This window comes from Corvus cornix, chromosome 2 (assembly GCF_000738735.6).
Source record: "Corvus cornix cornix isolate S_Up_H32 chromosome 2, ASM73873v5, whole genome shotgun sequence".
Classification (NCBI taxonomy): Eukaryota; Metazoa; Chordata; class Aves; order Passeriformes; family Corvidae; genus Corvus; species Corvus cornix.
The window spans coordinates 119518929-119544893 of NC_046333.1; the positions used below are offsets into that span (position 1 = coordinate 119518929).

The 25965-nt window shown below is 40.3% G+C and overlaps 2 protein-coding genes across 10 annotated transcripts in view; one reads left to right on the forward strand and one right to left on the reverse strand.

Moving 5' to 3' along the window:
- The window catches only part of CSPP1 (centrosome and spindle pole associated protein 1), a 61936-nt gene extending 51981 nt beyond the window's left edge, over positions 1-9955 (forward strand). For 5 of the 8 annotated variants that reach the window (XM_039548454.1, XM_039548457.1, XM_039548458.1 and 2 more), the window contains 4 exons: positions 1172-1235; positions 4772-4878; positions 5035-5185; positions 9131-9357. In XM_039548454.1, the coding sequence (XP_039404388.1) occupies positions 1172-1235; positions 4772-4878; positions 5035-5185; positions 9131-9357 (549 nt within the window). Of the gene's footprint in view, positions 1-1171; positions 1236-4771; positions 4879-5034; positions 5186-9130 lie in introns of all 8 variants that reach the window. The other 3 variants (XM_039548455.1, XM_039548459.1, XM_039548461.1) reach the window with 1 other exon arrangement.
- A 3118-nt stretch (positions 9956-13073) lies between these two features.
- Positions 13074-25965, reverse strand: part of ARFGEF1 (ADP ribosylation factor guanine nucleotide exchange factor 1) — an 87136-nt gene continuing 74244 nt past the window's right edge. For both annotated transcript variants that reach the window (XM_039550110.1, XM_019289242.3), the window contains exons 32-39: positions 25758-25896; positions 21210-21279; positions 18422-18551; positions 17479-17618; positions 16927-17095; positions 16296-16434; positions 15278-15395; positions 13074-14538 (exon numbers count right to left, since the gene is read on the reverse strand). In XM_039550110.1, the coding sequence (XP_039406044.1) occupies positions 14374-14538; positions 15278-15395; positions 16296-16434; positions 16927-17095; positions 17479-17618; positions 18422-18551; positions 21210-21279; positions 25758-25896 (1070 nt within the window). In that variant the 3' untranslated portion in view covers positions 13074-14373. The remainder of the gene's footprint in view (positions 14539-15277; positions 15396-16295; positions 16435-16926; positions 17096-17478; positions 17619-18421; positions 18552-21209; positions 21280-25757; positions 25897-25965) is intronic.

Genomic DNA, 25965 nt, shown 5'->3' on the forward strand with positions numbered 1-25965 from the left:
AATATTGTGTCTTTCACTGATTTGGAGAAATAAATGACACTTAACAAGGCAGCAAGCTTATTTACTTCTTTTTCTTGTCCACACAAGCGACAGCTTCTTTAAACTTGACATACAAGTTGCTTATCTTTGTATACAGAGATGGCCTGATTTTTTAACTCTTCTTCATTTTGTATTCATTGGTACTTATTTTATATTCATATGTTAAATTGCTGCTAGGTTTAAGTGATGCACTTAGCAGTCAAGAATTGAATCTGTCCTCAGATGGGACATTTATTTTCTGACTCAGTGAAAGAGCAAAATAAAGTGCTATCAAATTAGAATTCTGCACTAACCCAAAATACTGAATAACAGAGTTCAATTGTGTTTCATGGTAGTGTGATGAAAAACAGGAGACTGTGCAACAGCAAAGACATTACAGGATAATACTGTAACTAAATGCAGAAATGAAACAGTATTTATTTAAAAAAAAAATCACATTTATGCACTTCATAGTTGTAATTTAATGCCTGAAGTTCTCATTCAGAGCAATGCTTTACAGTAAAAGATTTGTTTTCTCTTATTCTGTTTCCTCTGATAGTTTCTACTGCTTTGATTTTAGAGTGGTTTTAAACATAAATTATTCCACAGTAGGATTTCTGTAACAAATGGTTGCAACTATGCAGTGAACTTCGAGTATTGGTCTTAGTGCTTGATATTGTGATGTAGAAATTTGTTATTTTAATGCTTTAATGTCAAAGATTGTATGTGGTGGGATAACTGAAACATAAGGAATCATTCTTCATTTGATCAATACTTCATACAAACCTTAAGTGCAAAGCTCACTTCAAGCACTGACTGTTCTGAACCTCCTGCAGAGTGACAAGGATCAATTTCTTGATGGAAATGTGTGTGTTGCACAAATCACTACAACAGATGCCATGTCTAGGCAATTTCAGCGACTGGGATGTCTACAGAAAAATAAAAAAAATCCCTAATGCTTAAGAAGAGTATGAGTTATTTAAAAATGTGTTGGGTTTTTAGAACCACAGAGTCAGGGATAGTAGAATATTAACACTGTAGAGCTGCTCTTTACTTTGCAAAAGTTTGGCAATTAATTTACATTAATTATAATTTGGCCCCAGAAATATATAGAGGCCTCTGAATTTCCATTTTTTCTGTTTCACTTTTGTAGTTCAGAAATGAATCTAATGAATTCCAGAAAAATTCACTGTTGGAATCGGATAGTGCTTTTATTGGTGAGTTTATACCTCCCCTTATTAACCATGTTGTGAGTGCACAGACACATGGTTTAGTCTAATGCTGTGTCTCTAAAATGATTATTACTGTTTTAAAAGTTGCAGTGGTTGTAGCTATGGTGACTTGTTTGAAGTATTAGGAAGTTATGTCTCCAAATTCAAATGAAATTTTACTGCAAAAAATCGGTGTAGATCATACCTGAATTTAATGATGCTGCTCAGTTGCCCTTTACCACCTTACATCTTTTCATGAGAAAGCATCTTTCTCTGCTCTTCATGCTTCTTCTGGGATGTTAATCTTGTTAAGGGGCTTTTTTTGCCATCTTCCCAGCTTTGGATAAGGAAAAGCTAATGATTATTCAGGAAATGTGTTACAATGGTAGCACAGGCAATGCTTTTCTATTGTTCTGCTGCAAATAATATAATTTATTGGCAATCACAGCTTACAATTGCAATCTGTCCACAGTGAAATGTACAAGTCTTAGACAGTCAGCGATTCTTTTCATGGTTATTCTTTTGATTTACAAGCATGCTTGATTTTAAGTATGATTATATGGGTATAAAATAGCAATTCATTCTAAATTAGTCACTTTTCTAGTGTTCACATATTATTTCATTTCACTTGCAACATCATACTTACAGATGTTGTCACTTATTCATCTTCTGAAGTCAATGATTTTTAGTTTTCTAAAGATTTTTGTTATGGACTGCCTCATGTAGTGTCTCTTTATTCAACCTTTATATGCATGGATATAAAAGTGCTGTTTTATTTCCAGTCACTCGAAATAACAAGGCTAGAAAAACCCAACCAGCTCGGGCCTCTACATGTTATTTTCCATTAGCAGGCATTGCTGAATGTATATTGAAATTTCTTTCAGTGATCTATGGGAAATCATCTTGCAAGGTTTTTATTCTGTGCTGTAGGGGAGATGCAGTAGAGTCCTGCAGGTACTTTTAAATGAAACAATGTTTCTATAAACTGATGAGTGTTATCTCTGGATTTGGTTAAAAGCAGAATTTTCCATTTGAAATGTATTCAAGCCTATTCTGTTAACGTGCAAGTCCTGGAGTACAGGATAGAACCTGGCATGTGGAAGAGCACAGGTGGTGCTTTCAGCCTTGTTCAGTGCACTTGGTTCTCTCTGTAGTCTGCAATACCTTCCTTTTCAGGTTAGGGATTACTGTGTAGTAGTACAGCCCAATGGTGAAAGGATGCCTCAGGAGAGCCCATCAGTCTAGGATGGGGCCAAATCTGCCACCTCAGCCAGGACAGGCTCATGGAGAGGAACACAAGATGCAGGCAGACATGCAGGACTCTTCCAGCTTCCAGTGACCTGCAGCTGGTTGCATTTCATGAGTCTTGCTAAGCTGGGCCTTTCATAGGTTGTCTTTCGTGAATGGGAATCAGCATTTTTGAATCTCTGTTTACCATCAGCTGTATTGTGTGGATAAATATCCAACCTGTGCCTTCTGTGAACTGTGTCCTTTCATCTGCTCTGAGTCTGCCAACTCTGTAATGGGGTGCTCTTGGTTTTATTCACCACTTTCATGAGGTTCAGGATATTTATAGTTCTCTCACCCTTTTCCTTCTTCTCCCCATCCAGCTGGTACTTGCAGTTTAGTGAGGTGTTGCAGTTAACCTAGCATATTATTTATTCCCCCCCCACTTTTTTTCCCTTCCCCCCCCCCCCCCGATCATTTATGACTGATGAAAACCATGTTCTTCAATAGTGAGCTGTATGCATTACCTAAAAATGTGTTATCCTTTGCATTAGTTGGGCTTTATAAATAGCTACTAACATTCTGGATATGCATCTGGTGACTTCTGTCCCTGAAGTGAGAATTAAAAACTATCATTATCTGTGGGCTGCCTTCTCTGTGAGTTGTGCTGCTTACATTGTCTGAGGGTCTTTTGTGAAATACAGGGGATGTATTTAACAGTGTGTGCCATTTCCTAAGAAGAGTGTAACACTACCCTCTGTTTTGGTTGAGGTTTTTTTGACATGGGTTTGAAATCCAACTCAATTTTGGCATCTATTATGTCAGCATTACAAATGAATTAATCTCCTAGGGCTCAGAAATTTGAGGCAGTTAGAAATAAAGTGGTTTATCAGTTTCTTTTTTCCCTTTTTTTGCCTCACTGAAAACCTTAGAATCCATTAGTGTTAATGCAGTGATTTGAAAGCATCTCTGTGCAGCAGGATGTGAATGATAGATGCTTACAGGAAAAAGGTAGCATCTGATACTGATGATACACTAATGGTACAAATAAATTCTTAAGCTTGTTCTTTGTTGTGACAAATTCACACTGTTAAACCATGTTCTATATTCCAAGTAATAGCACTATTTTGAATCTAGTGAAGTTCAGCTGGTCTTGTAGCTGGAATTCTGATGCATGAATTGTTAGCATTACACTATTTTAAAATTATGCTTTGATTTTTTTTACTTAAAACATTTGTGATAAGAGCATGAGTACCTTTGGTGAAACTGGGGAGAGAAGAGACAAGAAGAGAATAAAAAATGTATTTTTAGGGAAAAAAACAACTGACAATATAAAAGAATTTTTTAAAATATCTTTTTGTTAATCTGAACTTGTTTGATATCAATCAAATTTATTTTTCAAACCTAAGTATCAATTTTCAACCAAAATAACTGTTTAATTGTTTAATTGTTACATTTAGAATTTACACACATTTATTTTAAATTTTTTTTTTTTTTACTTTATGTGATATACTGGACTAAGCACTTTTCCAAAATGTGACTTCATTGTCACAAAGAGTAGTTGGTGGTAACGGATTCTGTAGGGGTTTTGTTGAGCAGAGTCCTTCCTTTTCCTGGGAGTCTCTGTTCTGAAGATGCCAGAGGGACAGCAGTAGGAAGCACAGCCCACTGTCTGCACCAAGCAGCAGAAAAGCCATGAACCAGCCCCAGGCAGTGGTTACTGGTCCTGGAGGGGGAAAAAAAAAGTACCTGTTTGATAGAGTTTCCAGAGTCAGCTAAAGAAGAATAAATAGACAAGTGTGAAGCAGAGACGTGACCTTAGAGTCCATGTATATTATAAAAATAGATTAAACCCCCCCGCTGTAATGTGATAAAGTATGATCAAAAAGTGTAGTTATTTATTTTTGTATTAACAGATTCTAACATTTTATTTCATGAAAAGGCTGAGATACAACCAAGGATGTGTGGTTAATGCATAGATTTTGTGTTATCATATTCCAGGTAACATTGTCAGTCCATGTAATGTTATTATATATTCCATGTAACATATTTACAAACATAATTTGTTACATGATTGTATCTCTTTATGACACTGATTTTCCAAGTGTTCTCTCTTTCAAGCAGAGGTACTGTGCTCATTTGAGTACTCATTTTCTTTAAAGGTCTAGGCATAAACAAGATCTGTAATGAATACTTTCCTCTGATTCCTGTGATGGAGTCAAGTACAATGTATTGGCTTCTTTCAAAACATAAACGGGTTTGAGCACTCTCTGGTATTTTGATTTCTTTGAAAATTATTTCACCTGTTTTTCCAGGTGCTAATGGGGAAACGTTTTCTGCCTTAGAAGTTAATTTATTACCACAGCATCCATCTTCTGCAAGGGAGAGGAGACGACTAAAGCAGAGAGCTTTGGAGAGTGCTGTACGTATGAGAACTGACAGAAGTAATGTCAGACTTCCTGTGGTTCCTCAGTGACTCCATGTTATGGCTCCTGAGAGAGTACATGTGTAGCTATTTGCCCTTTTGAAAAGGATGCTGTTTAACTGAAGGATTTGTGCATTTTTGGATTCCCTACAGGAGGAAGTTCCACCAGGCCAGACACCGTTGCTGCAGCCTGACAGCTTCTCTTTGCACTCAAACTTCAGCCTTGACATTGATCAGGTGAAAGGCAAGAATGAGGAGCGATTGCACAGACTGACTGAGCCCCAGCAGAAATCTCCTTCCTTAGGTATGCTCCCTGTAGCAGAGATGATGTAGTGAACATCAAGTAATTACAATAATTAAAGGAGCAAATAGTAATAGGCTTCATGTAGCAGAACAGCAAGCAAGCAGATCAAACACAGGCGTTATTTATAGAGCTCTGTAGCTGGTACAAAGGCTTCCCCAGCACACCTCAACACAGCTCCTTTAGAGTAAGTTTAGAGCAGGAGAGTAGGAGAAGATTCTCATATTCCTGTCTGATCAGCCACTCATACTTGTCCTGCCTGCACCACTGCAGTGTGTGACTGTGGGCAGCAGCATGGGGATATCCAGCTGCACAGCTGAACTGGCAGTGGGAAGAAATGAAACGCCCAAGTGATGAATGATGATGAGGTGCCTGTGTGAGCTTATTGGCATTCCTGGGAATCAGATGTCTGTGGTCCAGCCAGCATGAAGATATGCCAGAGAATTGTGTATGATGAAGTACTTCAGTTTCTAGTTAATTTGATTTTCTAGTGGTTTGTTAATATTAATGATCATTCAGTATTTGAGTATGTGAGTATTTGAGTATCTCTTTCACTGCACACACACTTGAATTCATTCCATGTTTCTTACATCAGGCGCTGGGAGCTGTCTTGGAGCATCTCCAAATGCTGGCTGCCTGATCTAGACCCCTGTTGTGTGTGAAGTACCAGTCATGGCAACCATTAATGGCCTCTAATTTCTCACATGGATTGTGACCCAGTTCATACACTTTGTGCTAATGATTCTTTCATACAAGTCTGAATACAAGTCTGAAGTCTCCCTTTATTTGGAGGTAGTTGCTATGCTGCCTAGGCAATTACAGTATCAGTATCCTTTTTATAAACTTAATGAGAGTACAGATGCTGGCAGTATTTTTGATTCTGTTGCTATGGGCACTCTTACAAGCACTTCATCCTTGTTTTTTTTGTTTTAACCATCTCACTGTGGTTTTAAGTCACTAAAAAAAAACCCTACTCATACTATTTTCTTCTATAATCTAAATAAACTCTTTACTAATTTTACTCTACCCAGATATTTTTGCTATATGAACTACTTTTACTTCTGTATCCTTGTTTTATCTCACCTCTTTTAGAATTCCACCTATCATATGCACTACACTTTTTATTTTGCTTTCCTTCTGTCACAGTCGCTAGAGTTTCAGCCTTTAGATAAATATAATTTTGATCTGTGTGTATATATACACACACACACACACACATATATATATATTTATATTTATATTTACATTTATGTCTGTATGTAGCTTGTTCTCTGGAGCACATGGGGATCCATCACTCATGGTTAGCATTTGTGCCTCTTGGAAAGGGAGCAAGAGATCCTCTTGCTCAGCTGTGGTTGTTCAGGCTGCACTGCTGCCTGCCCTCCTGTTCTTGTGCTCAGGGATGTTACAGAAAAAATGAGTGAAGCCAAGTTTTTTTCAAAGAACCCTGGTGGCATCCTCTTGCTTTCCGAGCAGCCAGGACTGTAATTTCTCCTCTGCCCTCAAAGACACTGCTGAGAGAAAACAAATCTCTCAAATATATAACCAAGGAACCTGGTTATCTTCCCTTGAAATGATGAGAGATGGCAATTCACAGGCTTTGATAAATTCTAAGAGCTGATCCGGTTCAATAAGGAGGCTCTGTCTGCAGCAGTTCACTTTCTCCTGTGGGGCTGATGTGGGAATCCTAAAGGCGTCCTAGTATTGTTTTCTTAATTGGAAAATAAGAAAAAAGGAGCCAGGCTTTCTCCATTTTCACCATCCAGATGAATTCCTATCAGTGTAGACTTGGTGAATATTTGGGTGATGGAGTCTCTGCAAGCCTGAGATGCCTTCTCTGTCAGGCAAGGTATGTGTGTTCCTAAGGGCATAAACAAGAGCAGGCTCATATACAGAAGAGGGAATGCTCAGAGATTTGGGCACACAGGATGTGCTGCCATTGGTGTTTTGCAGGAATCCAGATACCATTCAATTTCCTAACCAGGATTTCACGCTAAGGAAAAGTTCTCCTTACACCCAGCCTCCACATGCAGACTGAATTATCAAGAGTCTTGATATGTGTCCCAATTAAGGACAGTTTTTTATGGCATGTGCAAAGTGTTGAAATTCCCAATGAAGTTGTGCAGTGCAGCTGATCTGCTGTGCTTTCTAAAAGCAGCACCAAGTGAGTCTGATCCAGTGATGTGCACTGTGATCTTACCTCTGGTAGAAGAGTTGATCTTACCTCTGCCATCTTCAAGATCTAAAGGCTTTGCTTTAAAGGCAGAAGTAGTTAAGTGTGGGGAAATGCAGCCCTCCGGCCTGGACATTCACTATTTATCTCTAAACAACCTTATTTTTACTGTTGCTAAATATAATCTCTTAAAGCAGCAAAGAGAAAATTAATTTTGTTTAGGTATGACTTTTCCTGCTGTGGCTGTTAACCCCACTATAACCTATGTCTTCAAAAAACTGTGGGCTCCAACGCCCAGGAGAGTTCATCTGACCCAGGATTGAGGAGACAAAGAGGTTCACTCTGCCAGCTTCCAGCACAGGAGATGACAGGCCCTAGAGAGAGGGAGGTCTGCTCTCACTTCTAGTGTTACAGACAAGTTTTAACCAGACTGGGAAGGCTTGGAGGATGATCAGATCACTGTCTGTATTATGTGACAGAACTAGTGATTCGTGCCAAGTTCTTTCGGAACAAAAAGTATTTGGCATTTTGTTTTAGAACCTGCAATCCCACCTAACACACAAAGAGGAAAACGGAGCCCTTGCTCCCAGTGTATTTGGGGCTGTGCGTTTCCTGTTCTTCCCTTCACCCCTGCACACCTGGCTGCTGCTCCTCCAGGCCTTGGGCTCTCACACCCATGGTCAGAACATCAACTTTCAGTTTTTAATGAGAATCGTCAGAGAACCTTTGGTTTAAGTTCTCATTTTTAAAAAGTCATCATTTTCCAGAATAAACCCCTGAAATCTGTAAAAATCATCCAAATACTTAAATTACATGATATTTATCAATTGCTTAGGTGAATTATTTTATCACTAAAGAATATACAATTCTGTTTTGCTTGAATTAGAATGTTTCTGCAAAAATGTTGATTTTTTTTTCCTAATCCAGAGTCTTTAAATATTTTTCTGCCCACCCTAAATACCAAGAAACCAGAACCTCCTCATTGACGTGACTCAGTTTTAAGAGGAAAACATTGCAATTTTCAATCATTATAGCTAGAGGGGAATTGCACAATTTTGGTTTAAGTATGTAAAAAGTAAATGTTGTAAAGCCTGGAAATGAACAGCACAGAGGAACTTACACCTTTATACCCCTTCATTTATAGTAAAAATGTATGTTGTTTGATAATCCACACTAAGAACTACTTGTTTAAGGTATCATGTGTATGTACAAGTAATAGTAGAGGTACAGAGTGATAATGACCCCAAGTTCAAAGGCAAGGCAGTTCTGGTTTTTATTTGCTGGGGTTTGTTTTGTAGCTGGAAGATCCCAACTTAGCCAGTTTCAGCATGAGACTGCATTGAGGTTTTGAGCTGTAGCTGGGCTGTGATGCACAGGCTCACCTGCATTTGCACTGTTAAACCAAGTTAAAACAATTCTTCCTCAATAGGAGACTGTCTATAGTGTTCAGCCAGGCCCCTGTAATTGAATGGCTTTATTTTTACATGCATTTTAATGCATATATGCATGGTCAGATTTGACTAAATGGAAACTTTTTGGAAAGCAAGAACCCTCTGCTGAGTCCACCCACCTTTGCCTGTATCCTTATCCCTTGCTGAGCTGGTGGTGGGGAGCTGTTGGGGCGCAGTTCCCAGAACAGCAGCAACCGTGTGCTAAGTAGAAACAAATGTCATTTAAAAGTGTAATTGATGCATTCACTGCAGCCAAGCCTGGCCAGTGCTGTGATGGGAAGAGCTTCTGTCCCCTCTCACAGGAGCATTGCTCTCCTCTCTCAGGTGATGACAGTTCCTTGGGGGACGTGGACGACCTTTTGAAGCGCCCTCAGTCCCACGCCGGCAGATGCTCCAGCTCCACTGACACCGAGGCCACAGAGCCCTGGCTGCGACCGGGAACGTCGGCCACGCTCCGGAGATTCCTGGTGGAGCAGCCGGGCTCAGCAAAGCTCTCCCCGGAGAACGCGCTCCCGCTGGGCTGGCAGGGCCTCTCCACCGCACACGGCTGACACAGCCCAGGAACCGCCGCGGCCGAGGAGGCAGCGCCCAGCACCGCTGCACCTGCCAGAATCCTGCAGGGAGAGTTCTCCTCCATGTACAGAGTGTGGAGCTGTGTGTGCAATTTAAAATAGCAATAATAAAGGATCAGACACTGCAGTGGAACGGAGATGTAGCACAGGGATGTTCTCTATTCCGTGACGTGGGAAATGGAGGAATAGCTTGGCCGCTTTTGCACTTTTTATACAACTTAAGTTTCAGCCTCAGAAACAGAGTGTGGTGTGTGTGTGAATTTGATATTAAATCAAAGATGTTTTTTAGCTTTATAGTCAAAGTCCAAAACTGTCTGGTATTAGCATAGCCCAACAGCAGAAGGGCATTAGGTTTTTATCCAAAGAGTGAATAACTTGAAGAAGGATACTTACTTTTCATACAGGATAAATGCTATCCTGCATGAAAAGTGCAGCTAACACTTTCATGGGGAAAAAAATTACTATTAGCAATGTGTCTTACATTCCCTAACTTGTCATGTGATGAAAATACAGATATTGTTGCATATATTTATGTTTCTGATTGAAGAGTTAATAAAGTATTTTGTTACTAAAATTATTTTTGTTACAAAAACTGTGAAAGCCGACTTCAATTTTCTTACTATTTGCTTCAGCTTTCATTTACTCATGAACAAACTGTTAAGGCTGTCTGCAAAGAAACAAAAACACATGGAAAATCTGTTGATTAAGAGTACAGAGCTTTACCAAGGACATGTAGATGGAAGCAAGATTTTAGGAGTGCAGTGAACTAGATGACCAAGGTGAAGCAGGGTAATGCCACAGCTTTCCTCTTGGTTAGGAAATTCCCACCCAGAGGCCTAAACATGATCAACAGAGGAAAAAAAAGATCCCAACAAACTACCGATGAAAACAAGAAGTTTTTACAAAGGTCTTTTATTTTTACTAAAATGCCATCTTCAAGCTTTTGTAAGCATGGTTGAAGGCTACAGGAGTTCCATGATGACGGCAGGCAATGTTTGCTGACAGATGCACTTCAAACCTGGGTGGTGTTCAGCTTCTTCATGGGCTTAGCACATTCCTATCCAGAGAGGATTTGCCAAATCAGGATAATTCTTGCCCTGAATTTCTGGCTCAGCAGTGAGAAGGCTCATGTTCATCAGCGTGGCTGTGACAGTGGTGGCCACTCAAGCAGGGGCAGTGGTGTAATCCCCAGCCTGGGCTGGAGCAGGTACTGCAGCCTGCATGGCTGCTTCAGTCTGGATTTACCAGAGGCAGCGGAAATAATTTTAAGCAGCTGAGATGAAAATGCTTTATAGTAATACACTTACCACCCTCTCACACCAAATCCCACCTTACGTCTTTTATGCTTTTGTCACCTGCCCTGATGGCTCTCTCCAGTTACTTCACAAGTTGAACTTTGTAACATGCTCACTGCCCTAACTCCAGGCTAGAGGCAGAATTTCTCTTCTTCCTCATCTAGTTGCCTACCGAATTTTAATTATTCTTTATTTCTTTAATTTTAGTCAGCATTTTACCCCTGGCAGAAGCATGAAGTGTTGCCCTAAAAAGCCACCCTCATTTCACTGCAGTAAGTTTTGTAAATGCCACAGACCACCACAGGCTGGCATTCTGTTCTCTCATGTTTATCCAGTTGTTTTCAATGTTAAGTTTTAAATCTCTTTTTGTTAAAAATAAACTGGTGAAATGTTGGGGCCCTCCCCCTGCCATGTAGCCCTGGGAGAGGGGCCCTGAGGGGACACACGGGGTTTCCCTGTCCCTGCTCAGCCTCGTTCCCATTGGTTGGTTTGTGTTCCCTGCGCGGGCAGAAGGACCCTCGGGTCCCGTGACTGGAACAGTTCCTGGGCAGAGCTCCGGCCATGCGGCTGGGGAAATAAACATCTCTGAAACAGCTAGCAAGAATCAGCCCATAGGTATTTCTTTCCACGGGCCTCGTTGTTTGATACGCGTGTTGCAACATCCCCACTGTAACAGCATTCCTTTACTCCAGCTCATGGCCAGGCACAGCCCCTCTGTGCTGTGGCCAGCAACCACTGAAATGACTTTAACCTCACTGCTCAGCAGCCCTTAGCACCACGAATTCCACTCTTCCCGACAGCCACCCTCCCTTGGGCCCTGAGGCTTCCCTTTCCAGATGTTTCCTTCAGCTTTCTCTGCGTCTCCAAAGTTCAGCTTTTGGCAGGGCCCTTCTGCCTTTTAAAAACTTTTTATCATGACAGCCTCACCTGCAAAATAAATATATCTGCAGTCCACAGCCCTGATGGATACTGAGATTACTAAAACAGAACCTACTCCCTGCCCCTGACCCCCGATTCTTGATAATTATCACAAATGTGAATGTTAAGAAAGCTGCACGTTGAGTAAGATGCCCAGAGTACACCTGGTGCTGCTCTGCCATTGCAAGAATCAAAGAGATGCACAGAAAAGAGTTATGATGACACTGAAGTTCAGTTCCCAATGAATCAAAATTTAACAGCTATTGGGCCTTTTCCACATAAGCAATAAATAAGACATGAGAAGGCCAGGCTATAAAAGAAAAACGTCATTAGTAAAGGGGAGTACACAGTAAGACAATGAAGCAGTGAGGTTTAAAACCAAAAAGAGCCCCACAACCCCAACTGCCCAAGTTTTTAGATAATTCATTGTACTCACTGTTCTATCCTGAACACAGATGATTAGAAAGCAAGTGAGCAGACACAAGGAACAGTGGCTGTTTAAAGAGTGCTCAGGGCAGCAGTGTCAGGAACACCCTGGTAATGGTCTCAGAACAGTTTGCTAAAGTCATGGGGGAAGAGAATGACAATGAATAGGGATGCAATACATTATACTCTAAAAATTATTACTGATCACTGTCAAACAAAGAAAGACCTCAGATCTGGCCTAGCACAGCAGTTTAAGATTTAAACACAGCACAACAAACTGAAGAAGTAAAATACAGCCCAAGAGGAAAGGCTACAATTAATTCAAATAACCTCAGTTCTCCCCCTTCCGACACTGGTAATTGTTATTTGGTTTTGCTCCACCCCAATTAACTCTGTGAGCAAACTCTGAATTACAGGTCACAACATTTTAATTCCCTTTTCTGGCTTTTCCATAGCTATTTCATTGAACTGCTTACGCTTATTTCTGGAGCCTGCTGTGAATGTCTATGGCAGATTCATTGCCCTGTAAGAGAGAGCAGTGTCCTTCACACACCTTCTTGGTCTTCACACTGCTCTCCTGTACCAGTCAGGAGCTTTGTGGGAACACACTGAAGTACAATCCAATTCCACTTTTACTTACAAAATCGAAGACATTGGCACAGCTGAGCTTGCTGATGTGCTCCAAGTCAGCAGAACTGCAATCTCAGCCCTTCCCTTCCCCCCTTCTCCATCAGATGTTTGGTGTTTATATTTTAATCCCCAGAGAGCAAAGTGCAGTACTTGAGTTTCTATCTGTGCAGCACTACAGGGTTCATCTGCCCACTTCATGCAGTGCTTTTATTCTCCTCCAGCCCTGCCCACCTTTTTTTTAAATTTACCATTCTTTTTCCCTCTGTATTTGTCTCTAAAAGTGAGAAGACACATCCCAGTCAACCAAAGGGCATCCACCTTTCTGCTCCCGGGGTCTGGGGTTTGCTCCTTTGAAACAAAAGCGTGAGAGGCAAAGCAAACTGTAAAACAAGTAGCTGTGGATTAGACTGGTTTTGATTGCACTGATGAAAGAGTTCAAAAACTTTATTGACCTATAACCTGATTAGAATATGCCAGATGAGAACCAAATATTGTACAGAAAGTTGTACAGAATTTTTTTACATAGAAAACTTTACATATCTGTACCATATACATTTTGTCCATCTGAAAAAAATTTCTACATCCATTGTAATACAGAATGCTTGACAATCTCGTCTGTTAACCATCAGAGCACAATTCACAGTATGAATACATTTCCAATAAATTTAACCATCCCCAAACCATGCCAGATTTGTTACTTGAATATATCCAACATTAAATTCTGTACATAAGAGTGAAATCTACATCAAACAAAAAACATCTGACAGCAGACACAACCTAGACTTGTTTGCAGTGATTCAAGTTCCAGTCCTTGAAGGATCATCATTTCAATGGCTCGTTATATTTAAAAGCCCTAAAACAAGTATATTACAGGTAGTTATGTCAGTCGTGATATTTCTACCGCTGTTCTTGACAAAAGTCAGCAACAATAACTTCTGGGCTACAATGAAACAAAACGAAACGAACAAAAAAAAAAAAAAAAAAAAAAAAAAAAAAAAAAAAAAAAAAAGAAAAAAAAAATCACAACCCAAAAAAAGAACCCCAAACTTCTAGTGCATTTGGTAAACAAGGAAGAGTTATGGGCTTTCAACAAATCAGTAATACAGAAATAAAATAATTCAGGAAGAACTGTATAGTGTTAAAGAGTTTATATTACAGACCTGCATCTCTGTACATTTTCACAGAAGGATGATTACCAATGTCTCAGACAGCCTGAGTGTGCAAAAAACTTAGAATATCAGACATAGTTGCTAAATATTTTTTTCCATGAACAATAATCTCCATTTTCTTTTCACTATAAACATTTTATCCTTCAAAATACAGCTCTCCTGAGTTGTACTTCTCGCAGAAGCTCAAACCTTTACATATATATGTTTCTTTGGGTACATTTTACTTTCACACCCGCCATAAACATCTGTTGCTATACTGCTGTCTAGGACAGTAAAGGACACTGCAGCCCGTGCTGACAAGGGGACTGTGCTAAAAACTGGCTCTGTGCTCAGCACGAGCCAGGCAAGAGATACCGACGAGAGAGAATCCGCCAGGAAAGAGGGACTGGAGTGTTGCAAGCCTTAATTACAGTGTAAGCGTCTGTACCGTTAACCCTTGGATACACGTGGCCAGAGAAAGAAATCATTTATATGGATATCCAGACAGAATGGCCCAGCTACCTGGTCCTTTTATTTAGCTGAGGAATATAAACCTTGAAACACAGCGTCACTATCTGCTAATGCTTGCTTATTCCAGACTCTTGTTCTGGTGGTTGGGATATTTGGAAAACCACACCAATCCGCAGGAAAAACCTTCGCAAAACAGCTCGAAGCTCAGGGATAAGGTCAAACTGCATGATTTCACACAACAAAGGATAGTAGAACGAGGCATGGGCCTTGAACTGAGGAGAAAACAAACAAGAAATTACTCTATTACACATCGGTACACCTCAGAAAGCACACTGCAAAATATGAATATTAAATGCTCTACCAAATGAGGGTGAGAAACCCACAAAGTAACAAGCAGAAGCATCTTTACAACTGAAGTTAGCAGTGCTAGAATAAGGCTAAGACAGCTGTGATATACTCTGACAGATGCTCACCAGCTACACAAAGCTCTTTACTAATGCTTATTCCCCAAGAGGAAATATTTTTCTATTATGAGTTTTTTCTTGCAGTTGGCCTTTTTCACTTAATTATTTCAGCCAAGTTTTCTTAGAAACAGAGGGAGATCTAAACAGGGATTTATTTACTGCAGAATTGCTTTGGAGAAGGTCAAGGTGTACACGTACCCGCAGCACTGGAGGCAGAAACAAGAGTTAATTCTTTGAATAAAATATCATCACTAATTCCCTTCCTCAGCAGGAGAGGAGTGAAAACAACACACACTTCTAAAGGATTCCAGCATCTTTAAACTTCTCTGACACGTTTTATTTTATCACTCACTGCACCTTCACACTGAATTATTAGTGTCAGTAGCTGTCAAGTGCAGTTTGAACGTACGTTCCCTCAACACAAGGAGCGTCTACAGAGCAGCAGGAGCTTTTAAAGTCGAGTCTGTAACTGTGTGTGACAAACCAGTCTGGAACTCCTTCTTACCTGTACATGTCATCTGAAACATCCTTCCAAATAGTTACTTACCCTCTCATCACTTATCTTCAGGACTTTAGTCAAAAATAAGAGTAAAAGGTTAGTCCAGGCTTCCCGATGACTTTCTGATGTAAGAGTGAGGAAGTAGCTCAGAGCCTCGCTGCAGACACTGGAGACAAATGACACAAAAAAATAGCAACTCACATTTATTTCTGAGCTCTTCTGAAGAGAGGGAGCTTTGGCTTTGCAACCTCTGGCAGTCTAGAGCCCTAGTGTAGAACAGCATTGTTTTATGAAAGCTGCTCTAAGATTAATGACAGAAAGCAGTGACTTTGTTAAACCCAAAGTCCCAGGACTTCAGTAATAAATAAGCTGAAAAAATGTGATTATGCTGTTTGTGCATGTATTTGAAATGTATCGAGTGCTCTGTGAGAAGTATGTGACAAAATGCTATGTGCACTTTAGGAACATCTCATGTTGATGGAACCAGGCAGTTTTCAGCTCTGCTTCCTGGTCTGTGAACCTTAAAGCCCCAGCCTTAAGTGTTGCTGTTGTGGTTTTAAGCCCTCTCTTATTCCAAGAGTTGCTTGAAAAACTTTGTAAACAAAAACCATTCAGATGAATAACCACAGAGCCAAAAGCCTCTGTATCCTCACAAGGCTGCTCAAGCCCAGTGTCCATTTCTGCAGATGAGAACAAACAGTGCCAGCTCCACTGCAGTTTCACTGAGGCTAGTGAAAGAAAAAACAGGGATTAGGTGATAGTTGCTTTCCTTTTTAAAGAGGAGCTGTAACAAGCCTCCACCTACCCAGATGATACAAAAAAAGGTGACAAAACCTTTGTTCTCTCTGCAAAACATGTAATGAGAACAAAAAGGAGAGACAGCATCAGTAGCTGGAGGCAGAGCACTCCCCACAGAACATAAAACTCTTAATATTAGCTGCGACCGCCATCACACACATTAGCTCTAGAAGTTCACTGCAAACAGAGAAGGTATATCCTTCCAAATAAAAACCTCCTTCTTTAACATCAGAAATAACATGAACAGGTTCAGCTCCATGGACCTTACTTCAGCAGCCTTTGCTGGACCTCCTCCCAGGCGTTGGTGCGGCTCTCGTCCATGTACATGCGGAACAGGATGCGCAGCCCGCAGGCCAGGCTGCTCGTCTCCTGCTTCAGCAGGTTGGGCTTTGATTTGCCTTTGAAACCTACAGGAATTCCAAGTTTCCATTCAGATTTTTCTTTCAACTGACATTCTTTCTTACAGTCCCCCACTTCTCTTTCTAAGCATCTTCTGCACACAGACAGAAGAACCACCTCAGTAATTAATTTCTCGTAACATTTAGTACAGAGCATTGCTAAAAATTAATCTATTTATATGTTCCATGATTGTGTTTGGCACCCATTTTTAATCTCAGCTTCCAGGTAGCTGTGAAACCTGTGTTTGTGCCTGCAGCTTTCAAGCATGGGACTCACACCTACAGCCAAGAATCAGCTTGGCAGCTGTACCTCAGTGAAACCTTAAATTTTAGGAAACCAGACATATTTGCAACTGCACAGATGACATCCCCTCCCTTTAGGAATCCTGCAGTTATAAAGCTAAAGCTTCAACTTTTACATTCAGCATCAAAATACTTTTGACCTATTTTTGGGTCAATTCACACCGTCACAAAAGTATTTCTCCAAGGGGACTGACTCACCTGCTTTCCAGAGAGCAGTTCTTTGTTCATTGTTTGAATTAAATGCTTTAGCAAATCTGTGAGATTCCAGCAGACAATCGAGAAGTTTGAAAAGCTGCTGTGATGTTAGAAAACGATACATCCCTTGATCCTGTGTATCCACATGGACATCAAAGTCTACTGCATCTCTCTATTAAAAAAAAAAGGAAAAGAAAAAAAAAATATTTGAAGTAAAAATTCACAACTGTCTTCAGCAAGCTCCTGTGATAACTCCATCCTAACCTGTTTACATCTGTACTTGTACTTAAACTTAACACTGTAGTAAAGGTTATATCCATATCCCAGTTACATAAATCCCTTTGAGCAATACATGTTTTAATCTCCACAGTGCTGCCCTGGCACAGCAAATGCAATTTAATGGAAGTTGTAAAAGATCTCAACAGTCCAATGGAAATTCTCAAACCTATGTAAAAATTGTAAATTAGCAGATGTTATGGGAGTTTAAGAAACTTTATCTTAAAACCTTTGGAAGAAAAGGTGTTAAAAAGAGAGATATCTATCAGTTCCACTTACTTGTGCTGCTGCTAGATTCTCTGCATCCTCTTTTTTGCTAGTTGCTGGGAAGAACACAATGTTGTCGATCGTCTGAATGAGTTCCAGCTGTACAACACACTTGATCAAAAGAGCAGCAAATAACTTCTGTTCTGGAAATTCTTTAAAGGAAAGAAAATTACTTGTTAACTAAAGAACTTTTCTGAGCTATTTTGAGGGCAAGTTGAAGAACAGTTTAACTTCAAGCACATGTGTAAACCAAAGCTGGAATCCACCTGTCTGAATTACTAACACCAGGACAGATCACCATGTTACCAACTGGAACATCGTAAAAAACTGTTTCCGGAAGTTGTCTGTGATACATTGGATCAACCTGGTTCAATGTTACCTAGAAATCACCAAAATGAGTGACTTGGACCTTCAGTGCAATAGCAAGAGGCAGAGGCTGAGGCTGTTCCCAGGCAGGAGGCTTAGCACAGCACTGGCCTCATTGCTTGTCTGCAGCTGTGGCAAGTGCTGATGTCACCACATGACCATTTTAAGCACCAACACATAACTGCACAAGGCTCTTAAATAAGGGTTTGATATACTCTCTTCAAATCACAGACAGAATTCTTTTTCAGCTACTGCTTCTGTTGCATTTTGCACTGAAAAATCTCTGCTCCTAAGGAAAAAAAAATACACAGCACTGTAAGGAGACTACTATTTTTAATATTTTGCTTTGGGTAAAAAGCCTAGAAGCTTGCAGTTGAAATCTTTGATTTTTAAAACACAACCCAAAAATGTGGACCCACAGGAGCCCAAGAGAATTCTGTCATACTGCATGAAGACAAAAAGTTTAAAAATGTGATCTTTTCACATCATGTTTCTGAAGTCATAGCTGGGGCTATAACTAATATATCAAACATCTACTAAATACTACTCTTAAGAGATATCAAATGCCAAATCACTGCAGAGCACGCACTTGCTGCTGGCCTGGCTTTACTCATTTCTTCAGCTACTGTGGCCCCTGTGCTGGGTTGATACGGGCGTCCATCTGAAGATCGAGGCTGAATGGAATCATGGATATCTACTGACTTCTGGGAGATTGTATCCTGAAAAGAAAGCAAAAAAAATTAAGTAATTAACTTATAGAAAACTTCTGCAACCTAACTGATAATAGTGCTGGGATCTTCAGAGCTCAAGACATTTGCTGTTTCAACACTGCACTTTCATTCACGTCTATTCATATTTGCTATGAGCATTCATGAAAAATGTACCAAACAGATGAGCTACTAAGAAACAACTGAAAATTTATCAAGTAACAAATATTTAAGTACACAGAAAAGTAGATGAGTAGCATTTTTCAGATAGGTTTTTGTATGCCCTCCAAGCACTTCTTCTGTCAGCCAAGAGTTACTATGGCTTTTATCAGATCAAGAGTAGGAGGTTTGCTGCAAGGTTCCTGTAAAGAACATCTCAGCTTCTCATATCACTAGATAACAAAGGATTTCATCTCTATTAAGTAAAAATATATAGTTTAATAAGTATAATGTCTATAGATACCAAAACGCTCCATCATATTTGAGCTACGTAAAGAAAAATGAGATGAAAATATCCAAAGCCTGCAAAGATTCTATCCTACTAAATGAGAAAGCCAAAATATTTTTCCTTTAGTATAATTTATTATGCAAGTTCTGTTAATTTTGAAGTTGCAAAGTATTTTTTTATACTGAAGACAAAAACAGTTTTTAAAAACATTCATGTTAAACTACTTCAAAGGGAAAAGATCTTTCAATTTACTCAAGACTTTGAATTTATTTGCCATTTATGCATGCTATTATATTTGACATAAATGGATAAAAAATATAGCCAATATATATATAAATGAGTCATAATACAGCATGAAAGTATAACATCCATATAATGAGAACTAGCCATCACAAACATTTACTTTCTGTTTTAACTGAATGTATTGGTTTGGCACGGCCTGGTTTTAGGTAGCAGGGGAGCCACAAAGACGGCTCCTGTGAGGAAGCTGCTGGAAGCTTCCCACCATGTCCAGCAGAGCCAATGGCTGATGGCTCTGAAGATGGACATGCTGCTGTCCAAAACTGGGCCAATGAGAGAGGTCGGTAACGCCTCTGTGATGACATATTTAAGAAGAAAATCAAAACAAAGTCACAAGATTTTGGATTCTAGTCAGAGAAGAGGAGGAGGTGAGAACATGTGAGGGAAAACAACATGGCGACACCAAGGTCAGGGAGAAGGAGGGGGAGGAGGTGCTCCACGTTCCAGAGCTGAGATGCCTCTGCAGGCCGTGGTGAGGACCATGGTGAAGCAGCTGGGCCCCTGCAGCCCATGGGGATCCACGGGGGATGCAGAGATCCACCCGCAGCCCGTGGGGGAGGTGCCTGTGCTGGAGAGGGTGGATGCCTGGAGGAGGCTGTGATCCAGTGGGAGACCTGGTGGAGAGAGAGGGGCCTGCTTCCAGGCTGGAGCAGCCTGTCCTTGGAGGGCTGCACCCCGTGGAAAGAGAAACCCACATTGCAGCAGTTTTGGGAGGGCTGTGTGCCCATGGGAGGGGCTCACGCTGCAGCAGGGGCGGTGCGGCTGCTGCTCCTGAGAGCGGGCCCACGCCAGGGAAGTTCAGGAGAACTGTCTCCGGTGGGAGGGACCCCACGGCCTCACAGGGGAAGACTCCTCTCCTGGAGCAGCAGAAGGAAATCTCGGTGATGAACAGACCAAACCCCCCTGCCCTGTCCGTGGGAAGGGGGGAGGGGCTGGGGGGGGAATGTGTTCTAAGGGCTTATTTTACTTCTCATTATCCCCCTCTGATTCTGGTTAGTAATAAATTCACTTCACAACTGAAGTTGAGCTTGTTTCCCCCCTTGAAGTGTTTCTCCCAGTCCTTATCTCACTCATGGAGCCTTCGTTAATTTTTTTTCCTTTTCCCTCCTCTGCCCAGCTGTGGCAGGGGAGGGCGAGAGAGCGGCTCTCGTGGGTGCCTGGCGTTGGGCCAGTGTCAAACCACGACACTGAATCATGTTCACACTCCATAAAGATAAATGGAGGGAGTTGGTCTCTCTTAGTAAAGCTCATTTGGGACCATTATCCTTGAGCAACTGTTATCAAGTGCCTTCACTAATCTATAAAGAACTTCATGCAGCAATCTTGTGAGAATGTCCAAAAGTTAAACTCATTCTCATCAGTAGCAAAGTAGCTACAGGACTGTCACTTGCAGGCAAATCCAGACTTCACATCAGTTTATGCAATCAATGCTAAGAAATCTGATGGTTATATCCATTTTCTATCTTAAATAGATATTTAAGATATTACAAGAGAAAATTTGGAGGGGAAAAAAAAAAGAAAAAGTCAATCTGTCAATCTATCCCTCTTTAGCAGTTTCTCTTCTTGCCAGTACATCAAAATGAAAGAAAAACCATGACCCAAACCAGAAAACAACTCAAAGCTCAAATACAGTATTAGAGAAACCTACCAATCACAGGGCATTACTTAAAACAAACACAGGTAACTACCTACAGCCAATTTCTGGAAGTCAACTTTGCTGCAAACAAATACGTACTTCTGTATCAGTTAATTCCTTGCCATTTTTAAACATTAAATAGCACTTGAGCTGGAAAAAAAAAATCACGTAAATCAAAACTGAAAAATGTATTTAAACCAAGTATACTTTTCACCTATTCTACATCACAACACATTTGGACTGAGCTCTTGCAATCTTAAATTATTTTTTTATTTCAGCAGCTTACCAGTTTTTCTTTTGCATCAGAGGGAGAGCCAGAGCAAAACTCCCCACCAACTGGTCGCCAAGTCAGCAGCCTTGAAAACACAAAACCAATCCCAAATTTACTAAGTTTGAAATATAAATCAGAACCAGCACTCTAAAGAGTCCCCTTCAACATGGTGTGGATTTTTTGCATTAACTTCAATTCTAAGTACATTTTATTCTTTCACACATATTTAAACATGTAAGTACTGTGTTTTTTGAACTTCAACATTTCTGCCAACTACCTTGGATGGACAAGTGGACTGTGCAGAGGTGGATTAATTTTTCTCAGAAATACTGGATTTGTTTTAAGGCAGTGCTTTAGTGCCATTGGTGGGCCTCTTCTCCCACACTGCCTCATCTAGAATAAGGAATGAATCTACTCCAGAACAAATCACATGAGCATTTGGAGATGTTTTGCATTCTCTCTCTGGGGTATGTTCCAGCATTATGTTTCTATTTCTGCTTAAGATTCACCACTTCCACTCAGGATTCATTGCTGTTATGAGGTATCAAGTTGCTGGCAATACTTCTGACCTCTTCCCTGCTGATTTCCTACAGGGCACTGCTGTCTTGAGGATCTTTACCTTAGCACTAAAAAATTTCTACACTAATTGTAACTTACTGAAACTGTCTGTGCCTGCCAAGAATTGAGGGAAACTGGCTTAAATAACGTAAATTGTCCCATCACTTCTTGTTCTATCCAGTCTACTGCTACAAAGTAAGATTGAAGTTACTTGTCATTGTCATGATCTCAAACTCTTTAGTCTCAGTCTGTGTGAGGTAACACATATTGGACATTTATGTCTGCATATCCTAAGGGAGAGCTTTCCCCAACAAGCTAAGCATCGTAAATGAATACACCACTGATCTCCAGAAAACTAAATACTGGATAACTAAAAAAACACATTGGAGATAAGAAAAGATAAAGTCTTGAGGCATGTAATACGACAAATAAAGCAGAACAGAGAACTGAATTGATTCTTGAAAGCTGCAAGGACACAAATTGAGGTATTAGAATTATGAGCCATTATGAACCAGTAGAGGCCAGACCATCATAATTTGTGCAAGGAACCAATTCTAACTCTTGAAATTTTGGAGGACTAGAGGGCATTCACACTGTACTTCTGAGCACCAGAAAGCCAAGATTTGCTCTCAGGAAGCTTCAGAAAATTTAAACTAACAAAAATTAGAATAGAAATTAAACTAAAAGAAAAATTGAAGAAACTATTAAACTAACAAACAAGGGGCTAGACAAGCAAACAGTAAGATGGACTGAAAACTGACTGAAGAGTCAAGCCAAGAGAATGGTGATTAGGTGCACAGAATCTAGTTGGAGGCCTGTATCTAGTGGTACACCCCACGGGTCAATACTGGGTCCCATTCTGTCCTGTATCTTAATGATCTGGGTGATGGGGCAGAGCAGACTCTCAGAAAGTTGGATGACAAAAGTAGGAGGAGTGGCTGATACACCAGGGGGTCATGCTGCTATCCAGAGGGACCTCCACAGGCTGGAGAAATGGGCTGATGGGAACCTTGTGCAGTTCAGTGAGGGGAAGAACAAAGTGCCTCACCTGGGGAGGAACAAGCCCACACCCCAGGATGTACTGGGGGCTGTCTAGCTGGGAAGCAGCTTGGCCCCCAGAGAAGGCCCTGGGGATCCTGGTAGACAACAGGCTGGACAGGAGTGAGCAGGGTGCCCTTGCTGCAGAAAAAGCAAACGTTACCGTGGGCTGTGTGAGGAGAGCTGCCAGCAGGTGGGAAGGGGATCCTGCCCCTCTGCTCAGCACAGTGGCCAGTCCTGGGCGGTCCAGTATGAGAGACATGGACCTACTGGAGAAAGCTCAGCGAAAGCCACAAAGGTGACGAAGCAACTAGAGCATCTCTCCTATGAGAAGAGTCTGAGACAATGGGGATTGTCCAGCCTGGAGAAGAAAAGGCTCAGCACATCTCATCAACATGCTATAAATATCTGAAATGTGGGTGCAAAGAGAACAGAGCCAGGCTTTTTTCCAGTGATTCACAATGCCAGGACCAGAGGCAATGGCACAAAGAAACACAGGAGGTTCCATATGACCATTAAGAAACACTTTTTCACTGTGAGGGTGATCAAGCACAGGCAGAGGTTGCCCAGAAAGGCTGCAGAGCTTCCCTCCTTGGAGATATTCAAAAGTCAGGACATGATCCTGGGAAAACTGCTTTGGGTGGCCATGCCTAAGCACAGGGGCTGGACCACAAAATTGCCAGAGCCCTTTCCAACTTCAGCCACTCTGTGTCATTCTGCATTAGTATCTTCAGCTATCAACACCTCAGTGATCTGTAGATGCTTGGCAGCAGCCTGATTTGTGGCTTTCTAGCAAGTGGTCCTTGCAGAAATTGGTAGCTGAGTAAATGTTATAGTACATTTTCCAAACAAGGAAATATGATCATCTCTCTTTACAAAAAAGTAACTTGCGAAGAACCAGGAGAGGCTGATACTGCAATTAAGAACTCCTGCAGCCAATGCTGCAGCTCTTAAATTACAGAAGTTAGTTTCACAACAGCTGGAAGATGTTTTACATGAATGCAAAAAAAGAACATATGTAACCCTACCTGATCAGCCTAATAAGAACTTCTGCCAGAAGATACTTTACACTCCAGAGATTTGTATCCTCTGACTACTTGAAGACAACTGGCAATAAAGCACTTGCCCATAAAGTTTTCATATATACCACTGTGTCATTTGTCTGTCTTCATTTCAACATTAACTATTGTGTTACTTCCCGGCATGGAAAAACAAAGGTAAAAAGATTATTTGCCTTCTCTAAGCACTGAGACAGCCTCCACAACAAGCCGAGTATTAAAACTGCATTGTCAAAAAAGAAAGTAAGAAGAAACTAAGGATGGGAGGGTAGGAAAAGTTCCATTGCAAAAATAAGGCTAGTAGAGGGACTAAGAAATAAATATGTGAAATGTCAGCCAAACCAGAAGTCTCAGAAAAAGAACCAGATCCCATAAAAAGAGAGGAAAAAAGAAGTATCAGGACTCAGAAAGAGAAGAAAAAAAGATGAGTACCCTAATATAAAATCAAAATAAGACTGCAAAAGCTGGGAACCTCCCAGAAATTTAAGAAGGAATAATATAATGAAGTTCTCAAAAGAGAGTCTAGAAAGATTAAAAGAGAAAGAAAGAGAAAGAGAAAGATTAAGGAAGAAGTCAGATACTCTCCTAGGAAAAATAACCCATTTGAGAAACAGAAGTGCCTCAACATCAAAGCGAATAATGCACGTATTTCTAATTAGATGTAACTAAAGGCAAAAGGAATATTTCGAGTATGTCTAAATATTAAGATATCCAAAATGGTGCTCTAGAAAGATTTCTAATATTCAACTGTAAGAATACTCAGAAACCTAAGTTTTGATCATATGCTGAAACCAAGGCAAATGTTCTTGTAGTGAACATTAACTTCAAAATCTTTCCAAGTACAGGCCATTAGTAAGTTAGGATTAATTCAGCGGGACATTTACATCCAGAGATTCATGTTTCAATTTTATTTGTGGCAGTTACCAAAATGCAGAAGTATCTTGCTAGCTCCCAAATCTTTCACCTTCGTTTTATTAATTTATACATAGTTATATAAAAAAATAGGTGAGGTAGTGACAGATTTTATCTTTTAATGAATGAATGAAGCTCTCTTACAGTGCTATCTGATACACAACTCTAAAATTAAAGAAAAGACTAAAATGAAGAAGGTTCCTTTTGCTTTAGTTTTCTTCAGGCCCAAAGAAAGTCCCAGAAGCAAACAATATGAACTGGATGATAGACATAGGACAAGTAATAATACAGCAGTTCACCATGAAGACTATCAGATTTGAAAACAAGTAGTGTTTCATCTCAGTGTTTGCTGGTAGTGCAGGGCAAAAATCCCTCACCTTTGGTATAATGCCATGATTTCTCACTACTCTGCTCTAGGATGTATAAAACATAGCACTTAGAATGGTATGGCCTTACTCCAAGAAACCTCACACCGAGTTATTATATGAAGGGAAAGAGTTACCAAGTATCGAAGATCATTTTCACAAAAATATTAAGATTCATATAAACATATGATGGAAATTAATCATCAACCACAGAGACTTGAGTATGTAGGACCGTTGCAGTATTTTAGTATTTTGTGGAAAAAGCTTCACAAGTAATTACAAATAGCAATGCCTGCATCTTCTATTACAAAAAAGAAAATAACCAAAAAAATCAGACAGTACTTCTCCAAAAATCCAAAACCTTAAAACTGAATCATGTTACATTCTGAGGGTTGTTGGGGTTTTTTTTTCCTATCTCCTATACAGTATTTCAGTTTTTAAGACTTTATCATTTACAATACAAAAGAATACCTACACCTAATTTATCATTACATTTCAAGTAAGTCTGTTTCTCTTTAGTCCACAGGTAACTGCTTTTTGTTCACCCCACCTATGAGACATCCAAGAGTTTGAAATGGGTACATCATCTAGTTAAACTATTTTACAAGTGTAAGTATTAACAGTTGTCTTACGCATGAGGGATTGTAGTTTTGAAAATATCCAGCATGCAATTGCAAGTTTTGTCCCAGATTTCTAGGGTAAACTTTTCACCATTAAGGATGACAACATTCTCCAAACAGTTTGTACCAGATCGTGCCAGTTGTTCATTGTCTGTAAAAGACAAACAGTGTATTTGTTTATTCACATACAACAGAGCAAAATGTTAACATTGTTTTAACA